General features: G+C 39.8%; 1 protein-coding gene across 1 annotated transcript in view; it reads right to left on the reverse strand.

Moving 5' to 3' along the window:
* LOC309412102 (potassium voltage-gated channel subfamily KQT member 1-like) overlaps positions 1-19,451 on the reverse strand; it is a gene marked incomplete at both ends in the record, with an annotated part of 522,805 nt that overhangs the window by 200,619 nt on the left and 302,735 nt on the right. Inside the window, 1 exon segment of the mRNA XM_082008908.1 lies at positions 15,059-15,120. Coding sequence (XP_081865034.1) covers positions 15,059-15,120 — 62 coding nt within the window.

Genomic DNA, 19,451 nt, shown 5'->3' on the forward strand with positions numbered 1-19,451 from the left:
CTCTGCTCTTCTGTGGTTATTTGTCGGTCCCATGTGAGTGTAAGGAGGTGGGCACAGAACTGTATTTTTTCTCCCCAGAAATAATGACCAGTGAAAATGCAGAAAGTAAAGCCAATTATGAGAGCACAGTGGCTAAGGCAGTAAAACAGACATTCAGAATCATGGGACCGCCCACAACATTTCATTTGGATTCTTCTTAACTCCTTGCTTTTAAGCACTTGTGCTAAACCCCATTTTTATGTATTCCGGATTTTCTCTGTAAGCTCTAGAGGCTGTCACATAACGACAAATCAGAGTATGGGACAACCCTCTGAGCTGGGCTTGGAGGAAAGCCTCAGCTGCGGAGGAGATGTGCAATGAACCGGCAAACTATTCTGCGCCGTCTACCTGCAGCCCCAGAGTGGAAGGCTTTGCAGCAAAGCTGTCGTCACTCACCCATTCGTGGGAAAGCGCTCGTGGCCGCTGGCCACGGGAAGACACGAGCCGCGTGCTTGTGAACATCAGCATCATCCGTATTTCAGAGCTGCCGCTGGCGAGTTCTGGCTACCTGCAGGTGCCTCCTGGCAGGTGAGACCTGCGTGCCAAGATACGTGCTGGGGATGAAACGGGGAGCAGATATGACATGGTGGGGGGGAGCGCAGCCCAGTATGGCCCCACTCAGCAGTATACCCACAGCTGCAGTGCAGGAGTACAGCCTCTCTCCTGCTGCTTGATGTCAAACGCAGATGTCAGTTATCAGTGATTTAGAGATCAGACTGGCAGGTCAAACCCGGTACCTGGGGCTTGGCAGAAGCCTCAGCACAGTCCCATAAACAAATAAGACTCAGGCCAGGCTGGAGGGGCACATAAGGCGAGGTTTCAAGAGTCCAGCTCAACATGTGTGAGACCTGAGAGGTCTCTCCCTAGCCCAGACCGAGGGACAGTTAACAAAAGAGCAAAGATCTATTTGCTCTGGAAAACAACAGGCTTTTTTTGGCTAAATAAATTTCAACAGATTAATAGTAATCCCCTCTCAGCTTTATCTTCAAGAGACAAAATCGTGTCCCTCAGTTTCCTTCCTTTCTTCTCAACCGTAGCTCCGAACTTGCTGCCTAGCATCTTGCACATCTTTGTGCTGGGGCTGTGAGCTGCTTGGAGGTGCACATATACCGTTACAATGAAGAAATGAAAAAGAATCATAAATGTAGGCCGATGTATTAAAAGGTGCAATACAAGATATATTTTGTTCATTGCTGAATCCAACTTGGTCCACTCTGCCTGCTTATTCTAGTTAAATGCACATGTCAACATATAAAAAGTTATTTCAGACTGCAGCATTTCATTACCCGAGCCAAGCCAAATGAACACAGGAATAGCAACAGTACACACGCCAAGGAAAATGAACTTTTTTTTCCTCCTACTGTGACATTTTTGGAGGCAGCCAATTATACATTAAAAAAATCATGAATGAGTAGTGTAATTTTGGAGCCATAACTTAAAGTGAAGTATTCCTTTAAATATGAAATTAATATAATCATGACATTTTAACAGTTTCTCATGGTTCTGCATTCTTCTACAAGGACTCATTCTAACTAACCCTATATGCTGTGTAAAAAGACCACAATAATCTTTTCCCACTAGTAAAATTGCTACTCTTAGGAGGGTTACATATATAGGAGTTTTTACATACATAAACAGAATGTGGTCACTTGTGGGATCTATAGATTACATTGGGGGCATATTAAGGGAGTAATGCGTGTGCCAAATTTGTTGGTGTGTTTTACAATGTCTAGATTTTTCTATCCTGTGCTATTTGTACATTTCCTGCCCTGACATAAATGACCTCATTAACAAGAAATTCTAATAAGTAGACATAGGGGGTTTTTTATTTCAAAATCTGGACTTTGCTGGCTACAGATTACTTCTATTTTGTGACCTCCCTCTGTATGTATAGGCTTGGAGGAGGAGAGAGGAGAAAGAAAAAAAAAAAAAGAAACAAAATTTTGCTCACACAAGGGAGTTTTCTGCTGAATGACATAACCGCTATTCCCATCAACCTGAGCTACGGTCAGCCTGCCCAACCATCTAGCAAAATTAAGTAAATGTAGCAAAGATATTTTGGGGATTGAAAATTACCTTGCAAATACAAGCAGTTTACTTTTGCCTTCCAAGCCAAAGAAGGAAATCACAGAGCAGCATACGGAGTAGTCTTTTCCCTGCCTATTGAAGTTGTGTTAGTTTTAAAGCAGTTCCTGTCACCATTCAGCATCTTACCCCCCAAGCAGATATGTTTTACCACAGGATCAGAAGTCTGTTTTTGCAATCCCAACTCAGGGTAACACTTCATTGAGACTCTAGGATCTGACCCACTTGCAGTGATTCCTACAGTAATACTTACACTGCAGCTGGGGCTGGAAATAAATATTGCTCTCAGCGTTGGAAACACTGTTTTGTTTTGTGTTTTTTACTCTGGATAGTGAGTTCAGGATGTGCTACTGAAGGAGAGCTGAGAGTACCTAGCAAAAGCTCCAGTCAGAAATAATAACAATATCCATTACTCATAGAGCTCTGAAAGTGTTTTTTAGACTAAAAAACAGAAACTGAAATGCATGAAGTGTAAAAGATAGCCAGGAAAAAAGAAGATCTAGATGCAAAAATACAAAAGGTAAATCAGAGCTACATGTATCAGATATGTATGTATGCACATCTGCACAACGGCACATCCAGTTAACATATATAATAATTCCAAAAAAATGTTGACTAAGGTAGAGTCATGCAAGGCTGCAGGACGAGGCTTAAATGAAATCTGTCCTGAAGCAAGATTTGGAGGTCAGGCTCCAAAATTCTCTAAGAAAACCTAATTCATTTGCAGTTTCTACATCCAGCAAGAGTGACTCCATGTTTCACATCCATTCTTCTCCTCTGCCAAACTACCACTTCCCCAGCCTCATGTTCCTGCTCGGACTTAATCTTCCAGCCATCTCCCCAGCCTCACAGCTGCCTTCCCCCACGCTGTGTGCATGCTGTTACCCTGGGGCAGTTGCCCACTGTACTAATTTAATGATGAGGGTGAATGGACAGGTCAGAGCTAAGGGGAGCCCAGAAATGCACATCCTCAGGGCATTAGTGTGGTCTTGCCTACCTAAGCCATTCATTTCTGAAGATGGATATCCCATTTATATGGTAATTGTACTTATAAATTTGGCTTAATAGTGGATATAGTCCTTCTGCCCTTCAAAAAATGGTTTCTCAGTGGCTTGGCCAGACTAATTTCAGGTATGTGTGGTGGTGCTGGGAAACGACTGCTGTGCTTCAGTTTCTGGGTACTCACCAAGGACCATCCTCCGTGTGTGGTACTACTGATCTTTGAAACAAGAGCAGAGAAAACGGCTATTTATTCTGTTTAATTGCAAATACTGAGGCAAACTGAACACATGCTCTTTGCGTGGCACCCAGTCAGCCTTGTTGTAGGTTCAGTCTTTCACAGTTTACAGGTTTAGTCTTTAACAGGCAGGAAGATTTGTGGCTTGTGCCTTTAGAGATTCCTCAGATACCTACAGTAAGACGTTGTGCAAAGCATGTAAAGGTTGCAGCTGCTGAACACCCTGAAAGTCAGTAACAACACTAACACTCATAGGAAGCTCATGGCAGGGCAGAGTAGGGAATTTAAAGAAGGTTGCGTTTTGAGTTGCTGAGAGAGAACATGGGCTTCTGCTGCCTCCTAGGGTATGTCCTCGTGGCAGTGCCTGCTGCTTGGGAGATACCTGAGCTCCTGTTAAACTTCCTAACTGCAGTGCAACTGGCAATGTACTTAGGGTGGCAGAAAGGCCAGGATGCTCTCATTTTGATCACTTGGCCTTTCAGCTGGCTTTTCTGCCTCCCCTGGACAGTGTGCAGCAATATATATCAGTATCTGAAAGAGCTATTTACTATCAGTACAACTAGACTCTCTTAAAAAGCCTGAGATTTTAAATATACACTATATATTTGATGTTCATCCTATTTCTCTTTTGAGTTTTGAGGTTTCAGGGTCCCTGCTTTTCATATGTAACTCCACAGTGAGGGCTAGACATGAGCAATTTTAAGAATTCACATATAATTACATGTCTCCAGATACCAAAGCTTTAAGAAACACCCAGAGTAGTAGGAGACTTGTGATGTTATCACAGAGCTGATGGCCTGCACTTTCTACTCCTGAAGAGGCAGGAAAGCTGTATGAGCCAGATCCTGAATCCAGATGGAGATCAGATCAGAGATTTAACCTGACCTGGCAGCAGACAGTATGGCCCTGTACTAGACCACGTTTTAAGGGGAACTGTTTTGGCCACTTTCCATACCCGTTAAACTTGCTTTACATGCCATTACTCTATGCTTCACCTCTTGAAAAAAAACAGTCCCTTTTATCACAGAATCATTAAGGTTGGAAAAGACCTTTAAGATCATCAAGTCCAACACCACCATGCCCACTAAACCATGTCCCAAAGTGCCATGTATACACGTTTTTTGAACACTTCCAGTGATACAGTTGACCTCAGCCCATCGATCCAGCCTGTCCAGATCACTCTGCAGAGCCTTCCTACCCTCCAGCAGATCAACACTCCCACTCAACTTGGTGTCATCTGCAAACTTACTGAGGGAGCACTCAATGCCCTCATCCAGGTCATCGATAAAGATATTGAACAAGACCAGCTCCAGAACCGAGCCCTGGGGAACACCACTTGTGACCGGCCGCCAGCCGGATTTAACGCCATTCACCACAACTCTCTGGGCTCGGCCGTCCATCCAGTTCTTTACCCAGTGCAGAGTACACCTGCCTAAGCCACAAGCTACCAGTTTCTCTAGGAGAACGCTGTGGGAGTTGCTGTCAAAGGCTTTACTAAAGTCCAGGTAGACAACATTCACAGCCTTTCCTTCATGCGCTAGGCAGGTCACCTGGTCATAGAAGGAGATCAGGTTGGTCAAGCAGGACCTGCCTTTCATGAACCCATGCTGGCTGGGCCTGATCCCCTGGTTGTCCTGCACATGCCCTGTGAGTGCCCTCAAGATAAACCTCTCTATAACCTTCCCTGGTACAGAGGTCAGGCTGACAGGCCTGTAGTTCCCCAGATCCCCCTTCCAGGGAACATCCTTCTTGTAGACGGGTGTCACATTGGCAAGCCTCCAGTCGTCTGGGACCTCCCCTGTTAACCAGGACTGCTGATAAATGATGGAGAGTGGCTTGGCAACCTCCTCTGCCAGCTCCCTCAGTACTCTTGGGTGGATCCCATCCAGCCCCATAGAGTTGTGGGTGACCAGGTTGTGTAGCAGGTCATTAACTGTTTCCTGTTGGATTATGGGGAGTTTATTCTGCTCGCCGTCCCTGTCTTCCAGAAATTTTAATTGGGGTTTTATGCTAGTTATAGCGTCCTAATTATGTTAGTCATAGTCTCCTATTTTTGTTAGCATTTTTCAGAAGATAAAATATGACAGAATTTTCAGTACTTCTGATTGTCAGGTTTTGAAAACACCAGGCCCAAGACACTGCCATGTTTCATGTGTGCACTTTAACTGTGGGCTGCAGGTCTCAGAAACAAACACAGACCTGCCATCTTCGTACTTAGTGATGCCCCTTGAACATGAGCAAAGCCTGCCAGCACATTTTTAGTGATTATTTCTTCACCTACATGCTAGATGATATTACTAGAGAAGTGTGCTAGGCCCACAGTAGAGATGGTGGGGTTGCTGCAGTGACTGGACTACATCTGGAGGTCCCCTCCAAGCTGAATTATCCTGTGATCTTAAGATATTTTATGGCACCACAACCATAGAATTAAGAACACTGGGTATAGCCTGATGTGACAGCAGATAGTTTACTTCACGGGCAGAGAGAGGCATTTTAAGTTCAAAGAAAGATTAAAGGAAAGATGTCTGGGATCGCTCAGGGCACAGAAGGGCATTGGACTCTTAAGAACGCAGTATTTGAGGCTGTGAGGAATATCTCTAGATGCTGAGTGATATACTTCTAGATAAGGTATTTATATGTCCCTCTGCACGATAGTATCCGAGTACCTTATAGTAGCTCAAGTAGCAAAGTACTGTTTTATAGAGGAGGAGATTGTCTTGTCTGCGTTTGCGCTGGGGTTCTCTGGCAGAGCATCCAGGGTTTCTGGAGTCGGAGCTCAGCGCATGAGCCAACAGACCACGCTTCCTTTCTTCCAGTCTATTCACAGTCATAACCATCCCACACAAAGCCATTTTAATCTGCAGAAAAACACTTGCTGATAATTAAGAAAGCCCAGTTCTTCAATTATGAGACCATGAATAAATCCCTAGATAAACTGCTTAGTGATTTAGTATTATTTAATTGTATTCTGGCATTGCATAAAAATACACTCGAGGATGAAGCTTGTAATAAACTAAGCCCTGTACCTACATCTCAGGTACTCTCACCATCTCACCTCTTCAGACTCAGAACTCAGTCCCCTTCTCCTGGTCTCGAAGGACTGCAGCATGCAACAGACACATTGACTAACATGTCTTTTACTAAAGCATCCCAGAACACAGCAGTGAAATCAAAACCAAACCAGAAGAAAAATACGAATATAATTTATCAACGTTACTTACTAGTAGGAAAAGTAATTACATTGTAGAAGTGAGTATGTATTGCTGATGTGCTCACTATTTTCCTGCTATGTAAAATTTAAAGCAATGTGCTGCAAATAACAACCTGATCAAGATGAATTAGAGGTCAATATTACATGGCATTCAAATAATATTAAAACTGTTCTTTAAACTACTGATCTGAAAAATGTGGTAGGTGAAATAACCAAAGTAATTCTGAAGTAAGGAGTACTAGAAGAAAGTTACTCTTTTCCTAAAGGAAAATTTCTCTGTGTTCTCTGTGAATTCTTCATGACACTGGAGTGTCTTTCACTCAAAACCAATTAAAAATACATTGGTCAACTTAAATTCTCAGAAAAATCAGAGTATTTCACACCAATTCTGATTTTCAGAAAGTCTCTCTGAAGTGGAAAATTGGAAATACTTTCTTTCAATATACGATTTAAAAGACAGTTTCATAGAATGTGACACCTTTTCAAAAAATGTTCCATTGGAAACAAATTGTCATTTTCAGATGGAAAAACGTTCCAAATGAAAATTCTCAATGTGTCTGTAGGGAGGGCAGCACTTGCAGCATACAGCCATAACAACTGAAAACAGCTACAAAATCTGTTTTTGAAAATAGCTTTATAAATTAAGTTGTTTAATATCAGCAAAAATTGGACGTCATAAATACTGTTCAAATTAAATTTATTTCCATCAGAAGGTTTTTAAAAAGGTGTTCACAAGAGGTTTACTGAATTTATAAATTTTTTTTTTAATTTGAACAAGATAGAAGAATTGTTGCAATACTCCATTTTCACATTTCTAAATGAAGGCATTTGATTTTGAGGACCAGGATGACCGATCATTTAGAGCTTTATGTTAATTTAGAATAATTTATTAAAAATTATAAAAGGTAGAAGCAAAATACTTATGGCTCATCTGATTTATGTTATTCTTTGGAAGTTCAAGTCAAAGCTCTTTGTGGGAGGATTTGACTTTTTATCAAAAATAATTATCAAGATCTCCAAAACACTCTTAAGGTAAAAATACAATTTTTTCACCCGGCAATGGTAAATAAATTGCTTCATTGCTTCATAAGCAACAGAACTAACAGAGCTTTGTTTCCTATACATTTGTGGCCGGACTCTCTGGCACCTGAGAAAAGCCATGCTCACACTGCAGTCTTTTCTTCTGGGAGCAGGGGGATTAACAGAGTGTCCGTCCTCTACCCAGGCACCTATTTTCTCTAAAACTTACAGGAAATCAAGATCTCTAAGCTCATGACCCCTTTCTCAATTTCAGTTCAGGCCGGTTGTGATGCTTAGGTTTTGGTGCAGAACAGGAAGAGACGGACAGGCTCCCCAGGCACAGCCTTTGCGGTCGACACCGCTACATCCCGGACCTTTTCCCTGCGGGTTAAACACCCTGGGCGCATCGGTGTGGATTCGATTTCCAACATCGTAACAGCCCGTGAAAAAGTCCCTTCCCCAAAGGCTCCATTACGTACCAGCAGCCCTAAATCACTTCACTCTTTCTACCTTCCCTGGTATCTACAGCTCATCTGTGTGCTCTCCCCAGGGAGCGTTACCGTAGGGTAGTACATCTTCTACAAGCGACTCTCCTTGTTTCTTGTTGAACGCAAGGTTACAGCAGCTGCCCCTGATCTCAGCACGTGGCTGCCAGCCCCGGCCTCCCCCTGCCCCAGCACGCTCCAGGGTGCCATGGGCAGCGTTTTCCGGCTGGTTTCGGTTGCACCAGAACGGTTTCAGCCAAGGGAGCGGAAAAGCAGCTAGATCGCACCAGTTGCCTAATCACAGCAGTCCTTGAGTTGGCTATAAATGAGATCAAACTATTCGAGCTGGATCCTAATCAACAGTCAGTGCAGTCACTGGGGAGCAGACACTGCCATCTGCACGCTCATTTATTGGGCTTTGGAATTATTTAATGTTTGATTTATGGTGGTGAATTGTGTCCTGGCAAATGTTCACTATATGTGAAACGCTTTGCTCCTTCATCCGTTAAAAATCAGGGCCTGATCCATGTGAATGCCTCCTGCTGAGTTCACTATGTTTTGGATCAGGCCTCTGGGTCTCAAGACTGGCAGATAATATTCCATTTCTGTCCAATTTTCTTGCTCAAATTTAGAAGAAGCTCAAGTGTTTTCCATCAACATTTTTATGTTTACTTTTGGGAGAATCTTCACAGTGGATCAGGTTACTGTGATATAGAAAGGATGACCCAAACTGACACACAAATTTTGCAGAAGATCTCAGCCTGAGGCAGACATCTGCCTTGGAAAGTTTCAACCCAGATGGCTAAAGTTTGGCAAAGATATAAGCAACTGACTATAGAGTAGCATTATAAAATGGAAAGTGGTGTACACCCTTAATAACTGGAGGGTGCTACCAAGCACCACATATGATAAGGCTCCATAACAAGAACCATAAGGGAAGAATTCAGGCAGGATTCTTTCAGATACACTTCAGAATATATGATCTACCTCTTCTTTTCTTTTGCTTGAAAGGCATATCAGAGTTAGCAGTTATTTTTCTCTGAACCTTCAGACATTGCCACCACAACCAGGCAGCTCAAAACCAGCCTTTCCCACTCAACCTTATTAAACAAGGTTTATCTGAGAAGCATAAAACCATCCCAGATAGTCACAAGAAGTCCAGGCTGCAATAGTTCCTCCCTGCATTGAGAAGTCTGCTGGCAAAGTAGAAAAGCTGTGCAGCTGAGTTCTAAGCTGTTAAATCAGCATTACTTAGTTTTCAGATTAAAAAGCTGTCCTGATGTTTCAGTACAAGAACGCATGCATAACGTCAGTTCTACAGTACCTTACATCCCTGGCATAACACGAAGATTCATTTAGACATAATAGATGAAAAACATGATTTCACTCAGATTAATTCCGAACATGTTGAGTCCCCATTTCTGCTTCCACCTCATCTCTGTCAATTCATTCCTATTGAACAAGATGCGATGACATAAACTGGAATTGTGCTTAAAGCTATGTAAGAAATTTGCTGCATTTTACACCTGCGTAAAGCTTAAGTAACTGAACTGGCATAAATGAAAGCACAATTTGGCTTGAAGCATCAGGCATTTTTTTTTTTTTTTAAATTAGGCAATAGCTTAAAAATAAAAATCTAATGACTTTGTGGGTATGGTCCAGAATCAATGGGTTTGTGCTGGACTGCTATGGAGTAAATGAGTCCAGGCTTTGACTGTGTTTACTGGCATACTATTCCAAATACACATTCACAGCATCTCTCTCTGTGAACCTCCCGTTTATCTCCTTGAACTGAATGTGGCATGCTCCAAGAACACGTACAACAAGCAATACATCTTCTTCACAAGATAAACTAGTAACTGCAAGTCACATTAGCTATGCTAATTATTGACTCACACACATTTGTCTTGAGAAAATAGACTCAAAAAACCAGCAGTGTTCATGCATATTAGCAAAGCACAGAGGACTAGGATGAAATGTATTTTCTGTTTGCAAGAAGGAGCGGCGGTGCGTCTCAGATATAGCTGCTTTTAAGAACTATCAGCCTCCTTTAGTAGCTAAGAAAATCCACATAATGCCCATTTGCAAAAAGCCTTCTGAAAAGCTTTATATTGTGGAATGACTCAATCTTTAAGAAACTGGGGGCAAACAACCCACAAACACCTTAGTGCCAAAATACGTTTTTGTTAACAAATGCATTCGTTGGATTTATTTCAGACATATTCTTGAAACCTCAAAAATGTAGCACGCTTATTTTGCAACTGACTCATTGTGCACCAATTTTCAGCTTTTTCCCTTGCTTTTTTTCTTGATGCAGTTCAGTTATGCCCATCACCCCACCCACAAATTAGGGGTTTATAATGGAAATTCTGACACAGCCTTCACTATGGTGGTGCTTGCAGGCACTGTCATGATAACTAATTTACTATTTAATGACCCCTGATGTAATCACAGCAGGAGTCAGATTCACTAACATCCATCTCTCTATTGTTATCGAGGAGGAATAACATGGCAGGGAAGTACTACTCTTCTCTGAGCCCATCTTTTAGCTCCCAATTTTAAAATGAGTGTTTAAATTGGTAAAGAGAGAGTTTATCACCACAATCCAACCTCTACATTTGTTTATGTTGGATGACACTTTTGTTCTGGCTCGCATTACTCAGATGGATAAAGCTCAGAAGGGTTCTGCTTTACTGCCCTGTTTTCTCTTAGTGTTTCTGCATTTTTTAAATGCTACCAAATGGTTGCTTTTGGCTCCCAGCATTATCACATGTTGTCTATAAGCATGGAAATAGTTATGGTAATATGGACGTAAATCATAACTGTAAATACCACATAAAGAAGACTGCCATATAATTATAAAAATACCTAATAGATTTCTTTTTCAAAGACAACACAGCTGTCCCTTCTAACCTTTCATTTGTAGATTCTTTTCTCTCCTGTTTTTATTTATAGGTTGCCGTGCAGTTTGACATAGCACACCACGATATTTGTTTCTAATTTTGAAAAGAAAAGAAAAAGAAAGAATACTCATTTCATCATATAGAAGCATTAGTTTACAATTTTGAAAAGAAACTAACGCCAGCTCTAGAACATCATCTTGGAACCAATCTCCCTCTTAATACATTTCAAAAGAATCTGTCAATGGCTACATACCGCAATTTAAAATTAAACCCTGCCATCGAACTCAAGAAAGGGTCGGCCAAATGGCACACGTCACGTGTTGGGAAAGAAGCCCCATTTTTACTCTAAACATTTCAGTGTTTTTATGAAAAGAACCACAATAGGTTATTACGCTGACCACAACAAAATAAGGTTTTTATACCCTACTCAGGGCAAAACAGGTTGAAAAGTTTTATGGGTAAACTTATACTATGCAACATGCCACGTTAATGAAAGGAGCAAAGCCTTACACAGCACTAACATTGCCAAAAAGGGTTTTATATATTGTCTGGAAACTGCCACCATACATTTTATCCCTGTACAGTCAGCTTTGCAACGCTTTAAAAGCAAAGTGATACAAGTGTATTTCAACTCTACTTTATGCTGGACTCGCATGGTGCTTCAACCTACACAAACTCTTTCCTTCAATTTCCTTGTTACCTTAAACTTACATATGGAGGTCACAAGAGAGGCTATAGATGATGCTGCTCATACCAAATGAATGGAAGGCTGTTATCTTTGAATCTTTGAAACTTTTTTGCCTCAAAGCTTTTATCTATCACTAAGCAACCACTTCAGCAATCTGTGCCTATGCCCTTCCACACAACAAATCCCACATTTTAGCTCAGGTAGCACCAAAACTCTAAAGGGAATGAAATTCATCTTAATCACCAGAAAGACACACTTTTCTCTCTCCCCCCCTGCCCCCGCCAAATGTATAAAAAGAGTAATTATGGCTTTATGTAGAACAACGCACAGCTCTGAATGGGTGGATCACATCCTGATTCCCTTTCGGAGAAACAACTAAAACACATGCGCTGGAAAATGCTGGTGGGAAAGATCAGTCTGGGCTAGAGGTGCACTAATAGCTTATCGATACAGATTTTTAAGCAGATGAAACATCCAAATCCACGCTGGTTTTTTATCTACACCAACTGGCCGTGGTCCAAAAATGTGTCGTTTTATCAGATGTGTCACTCGGTTGGGAGGCTGCCATGACTATACTGGGTGACTGAATGTTGAAATAATTTCTCCAGGGGGAAGAGGCTGATCCCAAAGGTTTTCTAGTTCCAAGGGGGAGATCATTTTTCACCACCATTTGGATCCTGATGTCAGACATGCCCTTGCTTCATTTATTCTCCTCAGAGGTTGAAACCCAGCTTGTCCTTCCTGCCTCCAATATTGTTTCACACTTGGGCACACAGCATCTACTACACAGTGAACTATTAAAGCAGGAGAGCCTACGAGACATGGGAAAATAGTTTAGGGGAAGCAGTTTGACAGCAGGATGCGGTTGTTTCTATTGTCCTATTAAAATAGAGATATCTGGGAAGCTTAACTTTGTTTTCACTATGTAAACATATGTATTTTAGCCTAATGTGCCAAAAAGATGCAAATACAACCCCCCCCACCCCCATCATCAAAACCCCAAACAAACCAACACAACAAATATTTGACCTTTTTATATACCGTGTCTACTTTCTTGGCAGGAATATGAGAATGAAGCCCTGTACACCTAGAAGAAAGCTGAGTTGCACTGAAAGAACAAATGCCCTGTGTTCCATTAGACTCTGTCGTTTTATTTTACATTTGTAGTTTGTTCTGAGAACACAAAGAAACATATTTTATATGATGTTCTATATCATATACATATATGATGTTTATATGTTGTTATATACATATAATCATCTTATATACATATATATATAGAAGATCTTTTACAGAGTCATCTTAAGAAAATATACTGACATATTTTTATTGCCTTCTATTTGTTTTCTCCAGAAAAATAAGCACAGAGATAGAAATCACCAGTTCCCATATAATATGTGGTCAGTTAAAGCACTACAGTTTAATTCTTCAAGCAAAAAAGCAGCTAGGTCTTGCCCACACTAATGGTTTGAGCTTGCAATATCTATATTTAGATCATGCTTAAATTATGTTAAGAAGGCTAAACCATTGGTGTTTTTTTAACTGGCATGACTGTTGTTCCGAGAACATAGCTGTGAATTCCTGCTACAGACTGGTTACCACATGCTTACAATAGACATTTAACATGAGAAGGCAAAACCATGTTGCTTCATCATCTTTAAGTATGTACATCAAGGCAGTATTGATGAAAATGATAGCCTTTTCGAATCAGTGAGAGTTCAGTTTTCTAACAGGTGTAAGTTGTAAAGCCAGAGCATAAGCAGATACCTGCACCAGAGATCATTCACTGCAGCATTTACTGTGTACACTGGCATCTCCTATAATGTTCCTCTGCTAACACCAAGATACCTCTGTGGTACTTACAAGCAATAAAAAGTTAGCTGAGGCTTTGAAATAAAAAGTTATCAAACTCGCAGCATTCTGTGCTAAAGCTGGACCAATGCCAGACACATTAATAACTTTCTGATCTCTTTTCTTCATAAATATGGAGCAGTCAGGAGACCATGAACAACTGCTTCCGGAAGTATTTACAATACTAGCAATATTTCTCTCACAAAGTTATCTAACTGTTATCACAGATGTTTTTATTGCTAAATTTTCAAATCTGTCTTGTGGATTTCTCTATATATTTGTATTCAAGAAATCTGAATGAGCTAGCGGTGTGAATTTACAGAATATAGAGAGGCTAGAGAGCAATATATCTCTCTCGAAGTGAATTCAGATAATCTGAATGAAAGCCATTTTCACTTTGAATGAGACTGTCCACACAAGGGACCAGTTAAAAGTTAAGTCAAGTCAGATAATTTGTCTTTATCTCTGAAGCTGATTCTCTGACGCTGTCCAAGAAAGATAAAAGTCAAAGAAAATCTGTCTTGTGATATCACAGCGTCACATATTTCCAATGTTGTCCTAGCAATGATCATTAGATATTAGGCAATAGAGGGAGGAATTGTATTTGTTTAATTTCAATTTCTGCTTTTTGGCAAAATGCACAATTCTTCTCTAAGCATAATGAAAGGTTTCCTTCCTCTTGCCTTCTCACCTCACTTCCCTCAAAAAAGTGAAAAGAAAATTTGCATGACAAATTTGAGTAAGACAAGGATACAAATAGGCAATGCATATGTTGTTAAATTCAAATGGCCTTTTGTCTCAGCTGTTACATCATACCCCATACCAGAGCTACTGTGCCGCTACTGTCCCCAGAAACCTCACTGTTACAGGGACACCAGTTTTTAGGAGTAGGTAAAGAACTGACCAAAAAACCATTAGAGAAATAGATTCCTAGTTTTAAGCAAACTTGTACTTTTGTTATCACTTGAGTGGGAAAAGCTCTTGAGGATGTTTAGAATAGGCCTAAAACAATAGAGCTTCACTGAACTTCAGCCTATAGGCGTGCTTCTAAGTAACTCTAACAACAAAGATGAAAATATTCCTGGAGAGAAGATAGTGGGGGCAGAACTGATGCAAAGATAACTGCACAGGGGAAAAAATGCAGTAAACATTAAAGAACCTCAAGATTATTAACTGAGATATCAACTGCTGCTATTTACAAAGGCTCTGGATACTAGCCTTTCTGTTTAACTCACTAATTCTGGTATGACAAACACCCTGTCAGATCACAGTACTTATCTACAAGATGTGTTATTTGGCTTCAATGTGAAAGTAATCCCTTTTAAAATCAAGAACCAAATCTGTACGGCAGGTAAATGGTTAATGCTGAACAACATACACATGATACTTCACCAACTCCCTTACAAAAATTAGGATATTATTCTTTATTATGGTGCCCTGTAATTCTAAAGTAAATCATACCAAGATACCATCTTGCATGTCTTTAGATCAGATATCATTACTCAGGAAAAAAAAAAAAAGAAGCTTTCATGCACTTACCTTATCCTCTAGCCGGATCAGTCTGGCTCCTACAGTATAGTATCCTTTGTCTACCCCTTTTTCTAAATAAAGAATAAAAATGGGTCATTCATTAGGTAGAGAATAAACTCATACTAAGAATTATATCTATGGTATTTAAAGCAAAAAAGAAGCTGGTAATAGTAGGGTAGTACAAGTAACATGAACATAACAGGAAAAAATTTCTTCATGGTGCACAGAAGTGAAAGAGGGTAGTTGGAGAGAAGGGAGTTTGTCTAACCGACAAGATCAAATTTGTCTAAAGGGCAACCTGGACCTTGGTAGGGGTAGTCTGCGGACACAAAGGACTATAAATAGTGCCTGAGGTAACTTGATTCCTTGTTTAATTAGCTCAATTAACTGTAGTGAGATAGAATAGGCATGCTCCCTAGCTATAACCTCCATTTTGAATGTCATTGACATGAGCAATGTACACTTTCTATACATAAAGCAACGAGAATAGTTTTCAACTCAGGTTGTAGATGTAGGAAGCAGCACTATGCAGGGGCTGAAGGGCTGGAGTGGCAGAGACCTCGCTCCCCTCTCTAAATGAGACACTGGGAAAAGCCCTTGCATCTCCACCCTCATTTTCCCTCCTAGATTTCATGAGACCTGGTTATTTAAGCCCAGTTGTGCACTTTGTTTCACTTGCACGTTGCAAATGGTGGGATTGGGAGCCGAGATTGAAAACTGTGTAAAGTGGGGTCTATTCTTTGTGTTTACATGGACAATTGCAAAGGAATGACATAGTTTGGGGGTGTTATTTCACAGGAAATGAAGCACAAGACCAGATATATTCTGAGCTAGGAGGAAATATACACAATAAAAAAACAACCTCAAATACTAAACTAACTTAGAAGCCTATGTCAATGGAAGTTAGACACATTTTTCTCTACTATTTTTCCAATAGCGGGCTGGAGTAATTACTCCTTGTTTGTTCCATAAATTATTCCACTTTTATGAGTGGTTGAGCTTTGGTTTTTACAGTTATTTAAGCCCATTTTGCTTAAGGCATGAGCACAGTGTGAAGGGCTTGCTGGAAGTCAGTCTGAGATGTGAATTTACAGTATACCAGCAACCATCATAACTGCCTGTATGTGTACGCATTCTGCAGGGAACTCACATTCTTGCATTTCTCAGCGAATGGTACTTGCTTTACCACTACCGTTAGCAGTGTATATGTTTGCTAACGTGATATGTTTAGTGATACATTTGCACCAAAGTTCATCTCAAGGTAACTCGTACTATATGCGTCACAAACTTAGAGGAAGACTTCAGCAAAAAGCAATGCTGGCAAGAGTATTCTTCTTGCTTTCCTTCTCCTCTAAATACCACCTAGTGTGTTAAAAAAGTTATGGACCCTTGACAGCACTGTGCAGGAATTAGAAAGGAGAAATGTTTAATCAGAGAACCTGGAGGAGTAAATACCATATGGAGAGAAAATTCAAAGATTGTTCAAGGACACTGTGTGGGGACAGAAAATAAACAACACAGCTTGGCTCAGACATGTGGGCTCTTTATCATTCATTAGTTCACAACAACAGAAACTTCTTAAAATGTAAGTGGCTGAGGCTCAAGTTTATCTACTTATTCATCTCTGCCTAAAATGAAATAATTGACTCTATAGTCTACTCTCCAGTTAGTAAATCTGTAGACACTTATCATCTTTCAAAGGACATACCAGAAAAAACATGCCTTTAAGGTTTTCTAAATTGGGATCGATTTAAACAGCAGTGGGTAGGTAGTGTTTTTGTTTAGGCCTAAAACCAAAAAGCCCCCCAAACCTGAAGAAATATTCCAATCAGCTTTTTGAAAAAAAAAAAAAAATTTCCTCACCAGCTCTAATTACATCCTTCATATAATCACCAAGACATCCGAAAACAACCGAATCAAGTTAATGATATTTCCTATTTTAGTTATTGTCGAATGTGGTATGGAACAGAAAACAACAAAATAGGAAGCAGATAAGCAGTAAGAAGCTGTTTTGTGGCATGTGGCACTCCTGTCAGGTGAAGTGAAAAGAATGATATATATGCATGTAGCTGTGTCACGTCCACCCCTATGGGCAATGCAGGCTACAAAAGGCTGCAGTCTGTCCCAGTTCTTATTAGCCTCCACTTAAACCAGCATTCAGCTCTAATTTACCAGCATTTTCCTCTAATAAAGACTATCTTTAAAAGTAAATGGGGTGTGTATACAATGTGCAGAGCATTGTGTTAAGAAGGGTGGGCAGAAGTTCAGATAGCTTTGCTCTAGTACATTTGATTTCTCTCTCATGTTTATGCCTTTTCTCTTGAGTCTTTTCAAGATATATGATTTTAGACTTCCTACATTATATTATTTGCCTTGACATAGTTGAAAAGATGGCATGGCTAACTATAAATCTGAAATGCCTTAATTTTTACATTCTTTGCTTTGTAATCCAAAATAACTTTCTTTTAGTATTGAGTTTTGTCTGTTCTTTGTGATGGTCTGCAATAAAACAGGTAGACCAGCTAAGCAATGCAGTAACTGTGTACATATATGTGAAAGGCAGAGACACAAAGGAAACATGTATGGTCATCATGAAAGGAGGTACAATTATTTATAACTGGATGAAAATACATACGGAGAAATTTTAGCTCAGAAGAAAAAAAACCGTCTTGAAACAAGCTTGTATCACAAGGTTGGTATGATACAAACCCATCATTTTATATACCTAGACTTCAATCAGATAAAACACTAGTATATGAGCATTAGGCATTATACTTCAGGAGCCTGAATAGTTCTTGGGTCATCTAGTCCATTTCTCATCTTTATTAATATGTAATTTCTTCCCTAAAAGTCTTTGCCTTCCTGAGTATACATACTATACTACTTTCAAAACAACATGGTCCTGTATTTATTTCCTAGTATTTTCACAAAGGTGGCACATCTCTTTTTTTAGTGAACAACAAGAGATGCCTCTTGTAAAAAAAAAAAAAAAAAAAAATTTTTTTGGTATTCCCCATACCAGCTGAGAAAACAAGAAATGCCATCCCCAACTTTTACCCCAAATGGAAGCACATGATATAAATGGCATATTACTAATTATTCAAGTTTGTTTTCTTTTTCAAAAAACAGCAATTACCATCTGAAATGAGCAAGAGGAAAAGAGCAAATCAAATGAGGGACAGTACCATCATCTTAATCTTTTACTCAGTGTACTCCATCTCATCAGAATATATCAAACTTTTAAGAAAACTGATTTTTTCTCTTTGGTCAGAAAAAGTACTTATGGTGAGCATTAGGACAGTGGAAGAATTGCAGACAGATGGTCTGAAGATACTAAAAGCTGGAAATCATCTATTCCTGAGGAGTAAGCCTCCTTCCTTGATTTTTACTTCTATGCTGTATATAGCCAGAAGTTAGCTAACTCAAAAAAATTAAAATTTATCTGAAAACCATTAATTTTTTTAAGCAGAAAATGAGGAATTTGAGAACTGTGACACCTACGATACTCCAGATTGCTAAAGACATCTCAAAACCTTGGCAAATTATTTCAAGTTCAGTACTGGGACCACAGAAAGCAGGATAGGACAAGAGATGCCCCTACCTCCTTTTGTCTAATTCAATGCAAATACAACTTTACGGATTTGTATTTGTTTCAGTTCTGTAGAAGCTCTGTGTATGGAAAACTGCCATGAACTTATGGCAAGATCTAGATCCTTACGTTTATAAACCAGGTGTGCTTCTGAAAACGCAAGTCAGGATTGCCCTTTTAAACCCAGGATTCATAAGATAGATAGCAAATAACATTGCCTTAGGCATCATGACTTCTGACTTGAGTCTCTTTTCTTGTCAGCCAGCGCTTTTTACAACTGATAGGCAGAAGAAATTAAAAAGAGGTAAGATGTAGTCCTAGATCAGGCACTTGTCATTTCCCTTGGACAGCCTAAAGAAAAATTTGAAAAGTTAACTACCAAAATATTTAATGTAGAAGGCTGTACTGCAACACCGAAAACTTTATGATAAAGCTAACTGTTCCATGATGAAGGTTCAACAGCATACACTGAAACTAGAAATTTCTAGCTTTTTCAAGTCGCAAAAATCTAGCTGCAGTGATGCACAATCACCTTTCAAGAAATAAAACAGCCCTAAAGAAAAGGTCCATCTGCTTACCTGCTTCATTTGTCCAGCCTCTGAGATGACACAATTTGCTCATGAGGAGCAATATAATCAATTTATTAGAGTGAAGCCTTACACATTGAATCTGGTATGAATTACATCACATTTCTGCCCTTCCTCCAGAAGGTGCTGATGGCAGGATTTAGACACACAATCATTATACTATTTATAAAACAATTAATACGGAAAATTCAAAATTAAATGCAAACTTCTTTATTAGTTTTTTATT

This window comes from Phaethon aethereus, assembly GCF_964289735.1.
Source record: "Phaethon aethereus genome assembly, chromosome: 1".
Classification (NCBI taxonomy): Eukaryota; Metazoa; Chordata; class Aves; order Phaethontiformes; family Phaethontidae; genus Phaethon; species Phaethon aethereus.